Here is a 12,309-nt window from a genome sequence, read left to right on the forward strand (position 1 = left end):
TTCCCGCGTCCGTGTTCAGCATCACCGCCCCCTTCTCCCTCTTTTGTTCATTCTTCCCTGTTCTCATTCTTTAGAGTCGCGCTGCAGCGCGACCTAGGGCATTGCAACTCCTCGAGCATTACATTCTGTGAATTAGCGACTGGCGTTTACAAACGGGGGTTTGATCGCAAGCCATAGAAACGACCTTGGCTAAGGTCTTATGATTCCATTAAGAACACAGCAAGGGCAGTTTCCCTAGCTCAACACATACTTCCCATGAATCATGAAGCATCAATCCAACGCAGTAACTTGTAAATGCAAATGCAAATGCAAATGCAAATGTAGATGTAGATGTAAATGTATACTCAGACGCCTCCAATGCCAGATATCCCGACCCATAACCCAAGAAAACTCAAAATCACAACCAACATGACCCTCATAAATCATAATAACTCAACCTCTCTCCTCTCCCAAGCCCCCCTAATCCCCTCCCATCTAACAACCCAAACATCGCCCATCCGCATCGTAACCCCGACCTCCTCCCCATCCTCGGCCCCGACAATAACAGGAACCTCAACACCAAGACACCTGGCAAAAACAACCTCCTTAATTTCCGGCCCCTGCACCATACTAGTGCCACCCGCATTATCATCTAGCCTCCTCAATGCCCTCGGAAACGCACCCATGAATGAGCCTCCATAGTGTCCAGCCAATAGCGTCTGGTGCGCGTGCACGAATGTAGCCTCTGGCTCCGACAAAGGCGAGATGTTATCAATTGTTGAAATGTCCGGAATCGAGTCTTCAGGTGTCATATTTGGGTTTTGAGATTGCGATTGCGATTGTGATTGTGATTGCGAAAGGGGATTTTTGGACCGCGAGGCAAGTTGCACTAGGTAGTGCATACTGTGTTTTGTAAGTTTTGATAACCGTTGCCGGAGAAGAGAACGGATTATGTATTGTGTGCGCGCGAGGTCGGTTTGGAGGATTGAAAGGCGCAAGTTTAGATTTGGATTGTGCGTTGCTGTGGGCGTCGCTTCGCCCGATGAAGCGGCTAGGTCTTCGATTGTTTCGATCTATAGATCCAGACGCGTCAGTTGATTCCATTTTTTTTGCCGAGGATGTGGTCGAGGCTTGTACCTGTAGCCGGACGCGATCCATTACGCGCTCCATTAGTGGCGCGGGCCATGGGAGGACTTCGGAGACGGCGCGCTCGGCGACCCAGAACCGGGTTAGTTGTTGGTGGTCTAGGGCTGTGGACTCGGCGCTTGCACCGGCGCCGCGGTCGACGGAGGCGAGGATGTCGTCGATGTCCATTGTTTTTGGAGGTTGTGGACTTGGTCTTAGACGCGGTGCAGATCGGGGTTTGGCGTGAGATGGAGATCGCGGGCGGTGCGGGTCCGGTTGCCTGGGGCATCAAGGATCTAGATCTCCATCTTGATCTGCGAGCCTGGACGGTAATTGGAATTGAGCTGTTATTAGGTAGTCTAGCATTTGTTGATGTCGCCTTTATTGATCTGAGGTTGGCGGCTTTGATTCCCTGATTCTGCACTTTGCAGTCTAGATCTCGATCTACAACAGAATCTACAGTTTGTGCCAGGTGTGGACCCTGAGATATGGACTTTGAAAATGCAGGTGCGGTATATGTCATTAGAGAGAGAAGTTTAAGTAGTGTACGAGAATGAAGACCTCATGGCCGCGCATCAGACCCGATAAATGCATCATTCAAACACGAATGCAATACGAAGGCCAAATTATCGATATTGAAAAGCACATCGCATGCAACTCTTTCGTAAAGGGGGAATTCCAAACCAGAAAAAAACGCCAACCGAAAAAAGATCGTCCATTGCACCGAAAATGAAGAAAGCCGCGCCCGCTCTTTGAGTCTCGGATTCGTTTTCGTTTTCGTTTTCGTTTTCGTTCGCAGCTTATCGCGCCCAAGGATGATGGCTCATGATTCATGCCTTGGCTGGAGGTGGTCCAGTGGGCGGTTCGTATTCACGGCCACCGCCAGCGTACGCATGGGGTGGTGGTTGCATCTCGATTCCGGGTTGCTGAGGGGGGCCTCCTTGGGCGCCGAAATAGCCGTAGTTTTGAGGGTTCGCGGAGTATTGCGGGGGTGGCTGCGCTGGATAGTTGGGATCGTTGCCGTGGTAAGGCTGTTGGTAGATGGGTTGGTTGGGCGGGGGAGGGCCTGGGGGTGGTGCCATCCAGGCTGTTCCTGCCATCGGGCGACGACCGTGAGAACGACGGCGGCGTGCGTTGAAGCAGCTGGTTGTTGAGTTAGCGAGGGACCGATCGAGAGGTTGAAGAGGACTCACGCGAAGAAGAAGAAGACTAGAAAGGCGCAGCCGACGATGACGGCGAAGGCTACCCAGCGACCCCAACTGTCCCAGGATGAGGAGTAACAGTTATCATCGAAAGTGTTGCTAGCATGGGTTAGTGGATAATCTTTGACAGGGACAAGGAGAGCGTACCAATAGTATCGCGGAAGGACAGCCATGATTTCTATTTTTTTTTTGGGGAAGAGTAAAGAGATGAAAAGCAGGGGAGAAGAAATAGAAGTTGAAGGTGGCTGAGACTGGACGTCAATCAATGGGGCTGGGCATGTGGGTCTTGGCACTAGGCTGCAAGTTTGCGATGATTCATCACGGACGTTTTCCTGAATAGTTACAGTCAATCTGAATCGCGCCTCGATTCCACACGCATGCGCACTATCGCTTGCTTATTACGATACTCTCAATCACGTCTCTCAACAAGTGCTCCGCGGCGTTTACGTAGGTGTATACGTATGTTCGCCTTCCGATGCGGCGCAGTCCGGGTATACTCATTCGACGGCCAATCAAGCCGAGGTGGAGAGAGGCGCAGGGCTGCCCCGGGGTCTTCGGAACTCATCTCCAGTATCGGGTAGGTTTAACCACGAAGCTACTACCTTCTGGCTACTAGCTACGAAAGCATTTCCAGTTACAGACCGGAACGGGATGATTCGGTCGGCTATGGGCGCCAACACCCATTTGAGCTATTCCAGCCGGGGTTCAGCCGGGGCCAGGGTCCTGCATTATTGAACTATAGTCTTGGTGTTCACATGTCCACTAGTTAGCCGTACTTTGGCCCACTACCGTCACAAGGATATTTCTTGTTAGAACGTTTTTGGTCCCCACCCAGAACAGGCAACTCTGTATCTGATTTTTGGTCAGTGGATATTATACCTCCGATGCGAGTTGTACGATATACGCTACATATAAGCAAACTCTACCCTAATGCTCAGCTGCCCACTGACCTCACCCCCCTTAGCTTTGGGCCTTTGACCTTTGGCGGGGTCTTTGGCCACTTACTACATTCGGGCCCTTCGTCTGCAAGGCCAACGCATCAGTTGGTCCGTGTGCGTTTCACTTATTTATGCTGGCCGACCCCCGTCGTCTGGATTTTGGAGTAGGATTTCATTCTGCCTTCAATTGACCCGTGTCCACATCCACTCCATCTTCTTAACCCTAGAGCCGAAATGACAAACACGTGAATCATTACATATGAGACCGTGAGATTGCTCCTGGCTTTGCCATCCCGATTTGCATGCTCCCAAAAAAGTACTATAAATAACACATGATATCGTTGACGTCGTTACATCCGAGGCTGCGAGCCAACACGCTAGAGTCTACAGAATATAAACAGAAACAGGAGGGAACGCTCTCAATGAAACGCAAAGATGAAAAAGCACGGCAACACCGAGTTACCGATCTACCACGTTACCGCTACCGACTGGCACGGGCAATCAGCCAGTGCAGGACCGCGTCGAGGTTGGTCTCTTCTTTGGCGCTGATCCCGTAACAGCTGACTTCGCGGTGCGTGATCGACTTGAGGTCCATCGCCTCGATCAACTCGTCTACTGACAGCTTGACCGGGAGATCGGACTTGTTACCGAGGACTAGGAGCGGGATGCCGTCCAATGTAGGCTTTGTCATCAGCTCGTGCAGCTCCTCGGTGGCCGCCGGCAAGGCCGTTCGGTCGGCTGCATCAACGATGTATCTGGTCATGTCAGCATGATCTGATAATGGGAAAAGTTTGCAGATCTTCTTACACGATCGCGTTGACGCCCCGACAGTATCGTTCCCACATCGGGCGGAACCGAGGCTGACCTCCCAAGTCCCAGCTGAAACATGTTAACGGAACTGATACTTGATCAAGTAGACTGCAGCTTACCATTTCAGGGTGACATGGCCCTTTTGAACTCGCTTGGTGTTGAACCCGATGGTCGGGATGGAGCTGTTTGGTTAGCCGGGATACTACGCCATCACCATCGCCATCGCCATCACCGACGACTTGACAACTTGATCACTTACTCAACCGTGAACTCGCCACCCTATAAAACGATCAGTTTCGATACAATATATCAGAGCAGGAAAGGCTTACCGCTAGCACGCGCAGCAGGGAGGACTTGCCGGCATTTTGCAGGCCGATCATAGTGACATCCATCTCCGTCGCCCTGCAGGGGAAAAGGTTTAGCAGGCTTCATCTGCGGGTACGGGCCGGGGATGTTCTCCCGCGACGCCTGGCCCACTTACCAGAACATCCTCAAAAGCCAGTCATAGATGGTGCGAAAGATCCCGGCCATGGCGGGGGTGGGGGGAGGGGGATGTCTCGGTCTTGGAGAGTTGGGGAATGAGAAAGTGTCGGATGTAATAAAAAACACCACACGAAAAAGAAGCAGGGCAGTGGAATCCTTGAAACTAGCAGAGAAGTGCCGGAGTGGGGTTAAGAGGGTCAAGGTCAAGAACTTGGGAGCACGCGGTGGACGATAACCACCGCGGCTATTCAAGGCGACAAACAGGGGGAGACTGTAAAAGAAAAGAACAGAAAATGTGAACTAGCACTATCCGAGCCGCCCCCTCTCAAGTCACTTCCAAAACTGGAAACTGGAAAATGAGGATTAAAACTGTAAGATCTACGAGCACACATGACCGCAGTTAAGAGGGGGGCGCTTAGGCTCCATTCGCGGCCTGACGTAGCGCAGTCACTGCAGAATGAAGGCTCCGGTGGCGCTGGGGCGGTTTCGCCCGGGCTTGTCCTAGGCAGCATTCGAGGCCCGAGCTGGATGACTATATGGGAGTAGTCGATACTACTGTAGTATGGAACGTACTATAGGAGATACACAGGAAAAGGGAATTCACGGTCATAGTTCACTCAGTGTTCATCAAATGTTGGCCTCAGGCGCCAGAAGTATACTTATCAGCACGTGCTGATAACCGGCTCCACATCGAAAAATTTCCCCGATCGCCGTCTTCGCTCCCATTCAAGCTGCCATTGCTGGCTCAATTCTTTCCCTGCTCTCTATACCCCTCTGGGAGCCTAGGCAGAAGGGGCCATTATCTCTGTCGCCCTCTTACCGACCACTCGGGCACCTATACCCCCCGCAAGCTCTAATCAACAGGTTTTCTCTCGACTAAGTCGAGACCTGTGAGCTTCACCATGGCACCCGCTCCCACCAACACGGATTGGTCGGTTCAATTCGACACTCAGCGACGTGAGAACCTTTTTAAGAACCCACCTTCGGATAAAACCGCCTACCCGTCGCTGGCCGAGTCCATCAAGCCGCACGTCGATTCATTCAATGCTCTCTTCGACGACAGCAAGATTCTAGAGGCCGGTTTGAAGGATATCGGAATCAAGACCTTCCTCGATGGCGAGAACGAAACGCCCGATCAGAAGGCGGCACGAAAGGCAGAGGGCCTCCGTGCCCCGAAGCGCAACCGCTTGAACGTCCGTGTGAAGGAACTTTTCCTGGACAAGCCCACTCTGCCGCCCACCAACAAGTACAGCACCAAGAACCGCAACATCTACCCCTCCGAGTGCCGTGAACGACACGCGACTTACCGTGGCAAGCTCCGCGCCCGTCTCGAGTACCAAGTCAACAATGGCGACTGGATGGAGTCTGTGCGTGAGCTGGGTCAGGTTCCCATCATGCTGCGCACCAACCGATGCCACCTGGAACACGCGACCCCGGAGCAGCTTGTCACTCGCAAGGAGGAGTCAGAGGAACTCGGTGGTTACTATATCGTGAACGGTAACGAGAAGCTGATCCGAATGCTTATCGTCGGCAAGCGCAACTACCCCATGTCTATCGTTCGTAACTCGTTCGTCAAGCGTGGTCACACCTACACCAGCTTTGGTGTGCAAATACGATCAGTCCGTCCGGATCAAACGTCTCAGACTAACGTTCTGCACTATCTCACGGACGGTAATGTCACATTCCGTTTCTCGTGGCGCAAGAACGAGTACCTCGTCCCCGTGATGATGATCCTCAAGGCTCTTGTGGAGACCAACGACCGCGAAATCTTCGAGAGCCTTGTTGGTAGCGCTACTTCCAAGGGCATGAAGAACACTTTCGTTACGGACCGCGTTGAGCTCCTGCTCCGAACATACCAGGCCTACAACAAGCACAGCCGCTACGACTGCCGTGCTCATCTGGGTAAATCCTTCCGCCCTGTGCTGGGTGTTTCCGCCGACTTGTCCGATGAGGAAGTCGGTACTGAGTTTTTGCGCAAGGTTGTCCTCCCTCACCTGGGTAACTATAACGTCACCGAGACCCAGGACTACGACAAGTTCAAGATGGTCATTTTCATGATCCGGAAATTGTACGCCTTGGTTGCAGGTGACTGTGCTCCCGATAACCCCGACGCAGTCTCCAACCAAGAGGTTCTTCTTGGTGGTTTCCTGTACGGAATGATTCTGAAGGAGCGTATCGAGGAGTGGCTCCGCTCATTTGGCCCTATCGCCCGTGACTGGAGCATGCGGAATAACGGTGCCAAATTCACAGACCCCTCTTTTGAGCGAGACTTCTTGTCCAAGATTGTCAAGCGCTCCAATGAGAACATTGGTAACGCGCTTGAGTACTTCTTGTCTACCGGTAACCTCGTCTCTCCCACTGGTCTCGATCTGCAGCAGACTTCCGGTTACACCGTCATTGCCGAGAAGATCAACTTCTACCGATTTATCAGTCATTTCCGCATGATTCACCGTGGTAGTTTCTTCGCCCAATTGAAGACTACTACTGTTCGTAAGCTGTTGCCAGAGAGCTGGGGCTTCCTCTGCCCTGTTCACACCCCTGATGGTTCTCCCTGTGGTCTCTTGAACCATTTGGCGCACAAGTGTCTGATTGCCACCGATAACCTGGACGTTTCTAGCTTGCCTAAAACTCTCGTTCAGCTTGGTGTCCGCGCCGAGTCCTCAGTCGCTCTTGACGACAGCGTCGTTGTCCAGCTGGATGGCCGTATCGTCGGTTTCTGCTCGCCCGCCCAAGCTCACAAGATTCACGACACCCTCCGCTACTGGAAGGTCGAGGGAACCAATGGAGTTCCCCGTGGTCTGGAGATTGGTTACGTTCCCAACTCCAACGGTGGACAGTATCCCGGTATCTACATGTTCTCGCAAGCCGCAAGAATGTACCGCCCGGTCAAGTACCTCGCTCTGGACAAGACGGACTACGTTGGTCCGTTTGAGCAGCCTTTCATGGAGATCGCTTGTGTGGAGTCTGACCTGATCGCCGGTCTGTCCACTCACATCGAGTACACGCCTACCAACATCCTCTCCATCGTGGCCAACATGACTCCTTTCTCCGACTACAACCAGTCTCCCCGTAACATGTACCAGTGCCAGATGAGCAAGCAGACCATGGGTACCCCCGGTACTTCCATCGGCTACCGTACAGATAACAAGCTGTACCGCCTGCAGACCGGTCAGACTCCTATTGTCCGCCCCCCGCTCTACAACGCCTACGGCCTGGATAACTTCCCTAACGGCATGAACGCCGTCGTGGCCATCATCTCATACACCGGTTACGACATGGACGATGCCATGATTATCAACAAATCCGCTCACGAGCGCGGCTTCGGTCACGGTACAATCTACAAGACCAAGGTTCACTCCCTCGCCGAGCGTGACTCCCGACGCAGCAAGTCCAAGCGCGAAATCACCAAGCTGTTCGGTTTCGCCCCCGGCGACATGGTTCGTCAAGAGCTCCGCCAGTTCATTGACGAGGATGGTCTGCCGCACGTTGGTGTCCGCGTGAAGGAAGGCGACAAAATCGCTGCCTACCACGATGTCCGCTACGACGCCGCCTCCGACTCCTACGTCAATGTCGATGGTGTCACCCACTTCCTCAAATACAAGGACGCGGAAGCCGGTTACATTGAGAGCATCCGTCTCATGGGTGCCGAGGCCGGTAACGAGCCTATCCAGTCTCTCAGCGTCAAGTACCGCATTCCCCGTAAACCGATCATCGGTGACAAGTTCTCCTCTCGTCACGGTCAGAAGGGTGTTTGCTCGCAGCTCTGGCCTGCCGTCGACATGCCTTTCTCCGAGAGCGGCATGCAGCCCGATCTGATCATCAACCCTCACGCTTTCCCATCCCGTAAGTTCTCGCCTCGTTAACCGTTGAAATTTCTCTCGCTAATTGCAAACAGGTATGACCATCGCCCAAATGATCGAATCCATGGCCGGTAAAGCCGGTGCTCTCCACGGCCACCCGCAAGACTCAACCCCCTTCCAATTCTCTGAAGAAAACACCGCCACCGACTACTTCGGCCACCAGCTCCGCAAAGCAGGCTACAACTACTACGGAAACGAGCCTCTTTACTCTGGTATCACCGGAAAGGAATTCGCCGCCGACATCTACATGGGCCTGGTTTACTACCAGCGTCTGCGTCACATGGTCAACGACAAGTTCCAAGTGCGTACAACGGGTCCCGTGAACGCGCTGACCGGACAGCCTGTTAAGGGTCGTGCGAAGGGTGGTGGTATCCGTGTGGGAGAGATGGAGCGTGATTCGCTGATTGCGCACGGTGCTGCGTTCCTGCTCCAGGATCGTTTGATGAACTGCTCTGATGCTCAGCATGCTTGGATTTGTCGTGGATGTGGTTCTTTCCTTTCGACTCAGGTTGCTGTTTCGGGCTCTGGGGCTTCGCGTCGCGCCGCTGTTAACCCTGGTGCTGCGGCTGCTGCTGCGGCTGCTGCTGCGAAGGCTGCGCCTAACCAGCAGCATGGTTCTGGCGCTGGCGCTGGTGGTGCCCTTGGTGGCGTTACTGGTATTGTGCGCTGTCGTCGCTGTGCTAAGCCGGCGGGTATCAATGACTCGCGCGCTGAGGCGTGGGAGGATGGTAATGGGCTCCGCTATGTTGGCGGTGATGATGTTACTATCGTTGCTGTGCCGGGTGTTCTGAGATACTTGGATGTTGAGCTCGCTGCTATGGGCATTCGCATGAAGTTCTGGGTTGACAATTAGTATATACTTGCTGTTGGGGTTTTTGGTTTTTGATGGTCTATAAAATCTTTCGTGTACTTTTGGTTTCTTTATGTCATAGATGCAGCGTCTGGTTTAAATCGATGTGCAATCAACATTTCAATGTTCCTTCCTATGTCTGGCTTCCTGTAGACACGTAGGGGGATAGCCGAAGCGCGGATGTCCAGCCGTCGGTATGAAACCCGTATCAACTCATCTTCAATAGTCCAAGATCCCTACCAGTTGACGCAACTGGTATCTTGAGGTCCCCTATGCCGTTAGTGGACTCACCTTCTCTTAATATTAGCTAGAATCTTAAATTAAGAGCGTCTTGCGCCGGAGCCCGAGCGGGCGCTAAAGCCTCCTTTTGACCGGAATAACAGTGTCCGTCCACCCCCCAAACAAACCTCTCCCACGTCGTAAGGTACGTAGACCGAGGACTAGCTAGTAGATTCACGAGTGAATATATCCGGGAGCCTTCTACTCATTTAATTTAACACGACAGTCAATAAACCAGATGTAACATCGGTCGTCATCCGAGCCAACCTTCGCCTGTCGTTCCTGGATGGAAATCTTCCTCTTAGACGGCACTAGTCTAGATGGCGCAAAAACGAGACGACAGCACGGTTTGACTGGCTGAACGTAGCATCCGTCATGAGATGGGAGCAGGTTTGCTATTCGCGTATCTACCACGCAAGATAAGCACCCCCGCATCTTGCAAGTGAAGAATCACCTTTACCAATAAGATTAGCCGGTGACCTGCAAGAGAGGACGAGGCCGTGTCGGACCTCCGCTCGGAATCCGTCAATATGCCTTAGCGACTTTTTAGAGCTGCTGCTAAGCCTTTTTGCCGAATGGCTTGGACTGCCGTGGACCAATACGACCTATAGAAGAACGCCTCGATAGTCTCAGATGATGCCAGTATCTTCGTCAGTATAGGAGCTAGCTTGGTGTGATATTATTGCAGATAGCTATCTCGCACTAGAGTAGAATGATCGAATCGCCGAGACAATAGAGCAGCATGGTTCAAAGGAGTGAAGTATAAAAACCTTCCTTTGTCCGCTATAGATCCGACCTCTATCGCTCATCCTTTTCATCTTTGCTTGTTGTCTGAAGTTGTCGTCATGGTTTATACTTCTAGCCTTGCGGCTATCTCTCTCCTGGCCTTGACGGCTAGCGCCGTTCCTCTCCAGGCGGGCTCGGTCAGCCATATGTCCAAGCGCACTCTTCAGAATCGCGGCGTTGATCTAAAAATCCACACATATAAGCCCACTGCTTTCACTGAGTCACGGACACCTGCGAAGTCTGATCAGGTGATGAGCTTGTCAAAGCTCACGACGAACCGCGCCAACCCCCGTAGCGCAGCTTATCTCAAGGGCTTGACTGGGAGAAAGAAGGGCAAGAAGACCAGCTCTGGAAGCGGCGAGCTGATCTCACTGTTTGAAGGCGAGGAATATGCCACTTCCATTGTCTTCGGTACCCAGACCTTTGACGTGATTGTCGATACCGGATCCAGTGATACATGGGTCGTCAAAGAGGGCTTCGAGTGTATTGATCTGGACACTGGCAAAGAGACAACCGAGTCCGACTGTGACTTTGGCCCGACATACACTGTCGACAGCGGCTTCAAGAAGATCTCTGGTGAAGAATTTGAGATTGAGTATGGTGATGGTGAGTATCTGTACGGATACATGGGTACCGAGACCGTTACTCTCGCAGATATCACTGTCAGTGCCGAGGTCGCTGTTGTCACTGAAGCTGCTTGGGAGGGAGATGGCACCACCTCTGGTCTGACCGGTTTGGCTTACCCTGCCTTGTAAGTCTTCTGATATATCTCCCCGAATACCGACTAACAAAGCAAACAGGACAAGCGCATATTCCACCAAGAGCGACGAACAGGAGGAATACAACCCCATCTTCACCACCATGGTCAAGGACGGCCTTATTGACTCATACTTCAGTCTGGCCATCCTTCGTGACGTCTCCGGTGATGCTGGCTACCTGACACTTGGTGGTCTGCCTCCCATCAACTTCACAGAGACCTGGACTACTACCGATATCCTGATCACCTCTATCGAGGGATACGCTGACAGCTATGACTTCTACACCATCGAGATTGACGAAGTCACGCTAAACGGCGCATCTGTTTCTGGCTCTGGAGGTAGCATCCAGTACATTGTAAGTCTCGCCCTTTTATCTCTCACCGCGACAAGAACTATACTAACATCTACAGGTCGACTCCGGCACAACCCTCAACTACTACCCCACCTCCGTCGCCGACGCAGTCAATGCCGCCTTCGACCCTCCTGCCACCTACAGCGATGACGAGGGTGCCTACGTCGTCGACTGTGATGCTACTCCCCCGGCCCACGGCATTACCATTGGCGGCACCACTTTCACCATTAATCCTTTGGATATGATCTTGTACTCCGGTACCGACGATGATGGCAACGACGTCTGTATTACAGGTATTGATGACGGTGGGGATGATTCTTCTGAGGATCTGTATATTCTGGGTGATACCTTCCAGAAGAACGTGGTGACTGTGTTTGATGTCGGCGCTGTGGAGTTGAAGTTTGCGCCGCATGAAGATTACACTTCCAATGACACTTACTAGGCTTTGGTTCTGTGGATCAATGAGCTGGTGACTGGCCGCTGTGGAACTTTCTATATAACATTTCAAAATATATTGCGGATCTCGTTCTATGCATAATTTTTTAAATGTGTTGAAAATATCCTCTTACATATGCGAAGCGAATTCTGTGAGACCAGGTGTAGTAGCCGCTATTTACGCTTCTACTATCTCCCCAACCCTCCTTTTATCCATTTTTATGCTTTCGGTATACGTTACGGAGCGTCGGCTTCTGTCCTGGCCTGATACCTGTCGGTCGAAGCAAGAGTCATTTCGCTTGAAAGATTTCTAGCCAGCCCGGAAACATAACCTTTATCAAGCTTCGTCTGGTCGACCTATATTATCGTATATGCTTGACGCGGAATGTACCTCCACAGCAACATGAGTGGTGGGCTGCTGCAGCGCGGCAGGCAGCTAATCTGAATAGCCG

The 12,309-nt window shown here is 52.3% G+C and overlaps 5 protein-coding genes across 5 annotated transcripts; 2 read left to right on the forward strand and 3 right to left on the reverse strand.

Moving 5' to 3' along the window:
* Nucleotides 1-422: 422 nt before the first annotated feature.
* On the reverse strand, nt 423-1,293 carry sld5 (putative GINS DNA replication complex subunit Sld5; the record flags this gene model as incomplete). Its single annotated transcript, XM_056887048.1, has 2 exons — nt 423-1,052; nt 1,117-1,293. The coding sequence occupies 2 exons, from the start codon at nt 1,291-1,293 to the stop codon at nt 423-425; spliced, it is 807 nt and encodes a 268-aa protein (XP_056740697.1).
* Nucleotides 1,294-1,934: 641 nt separating this feature from the next.
* On the reverse strand, nt 1,935-2,479 carry N7443_006993 (resistance to Congo red protein; the record flags this gene model as incomplete). Its single annotated transcript, XM_056887049.1, has 3 exons — nt 1,935-2,247; nt 2,298-2,405; nt 2,454-2,479. The coding sequence occupies 3 exons, from the start codon at nt 2,477-2,479 to the stop codon at nt 1,935-1,937; spliced, it is 447 nt and encodes a 148-aa protein (XP_056740698.1).
* A 1,246-nt stretch (nt 2,480-3,725) lies between these two features.
* N7443_006994 (ADP-ribosylation factor-like protein) lies at nt 3,726-4,585 on the reverse strand (the record flags this gene model as incomplete). Its single annotated transcript, XM_056887050.1, has 6 exons — nt 3,726-3,999; nt 4,052-4,123; nt 4,174-4,236; nt 4,314-4,333; nt 4,384-4,456; nt 4,536-4,585. 6 exons carry the CDS (start codon nt 4,583-4,585, stop codon nt 3,726-3,728), a joined length of 552 nt encoding a protein of 183 aa, XP_056740699.1.
* Nucleotides 4,586-5,439: 854 nt separating this feature from the next.
* N7443_006995 (DNA-directed RNA polymerase I core subunit RPA135) lies at nt 5,440-9,250 on the forward strand (the record flags this gene model as incomplete). Its single annotated transcript, XM_056887051.1, has 2 exons — nt 5,440-8,380; nt 8,433-9,250. The coding sequence occupies 2 exons, from the start codon at nt 5,440-5,442 to the stop codon at nt 9,248-9,250; spliced, it is 3,759 nt and encodes a 1,252-aa protein (XP_056740700.1).
* A 1,121-nt stretch (nt 9,251-10,371) lies between these two features.
* On the forward strand, nt 10,372-11,864 carry N7443_006996 (pepsin-like aspartic protease; the record flags this gene model as incomplete). Its single annotated transcript, XM_056887052.1, has 3 exons — nt 10,372-11,063; nt 11,113-11,425; nt 11,481-11,864. 3 exons carry the CDS (start codon nt 10,372-10,374, stop codon nt 11,862-11,864), a joined length of 1,389 nt encoding a protein of 462 aa, XP_056740701.1.
* Between the last annotated feature and the right edge of the window lie 445 nt (nt 11,865-12,309).

Source organism: Penicillium atrosanguineum (assembly GCF_028827265.1).
Source record: "Penicillium atrosanguineum strain IBT 20685 chromosome Unknown utg000005l_segment0_segment0, whole genome shotgun sequence".
NCBI classification, from domain to species: Eukaryota; Fungi; Ascomycota; class Eurotiomycetes; order Eurotiales; family Aspergillaceae; genus Penicillium; species Penicillium atrosanguineum.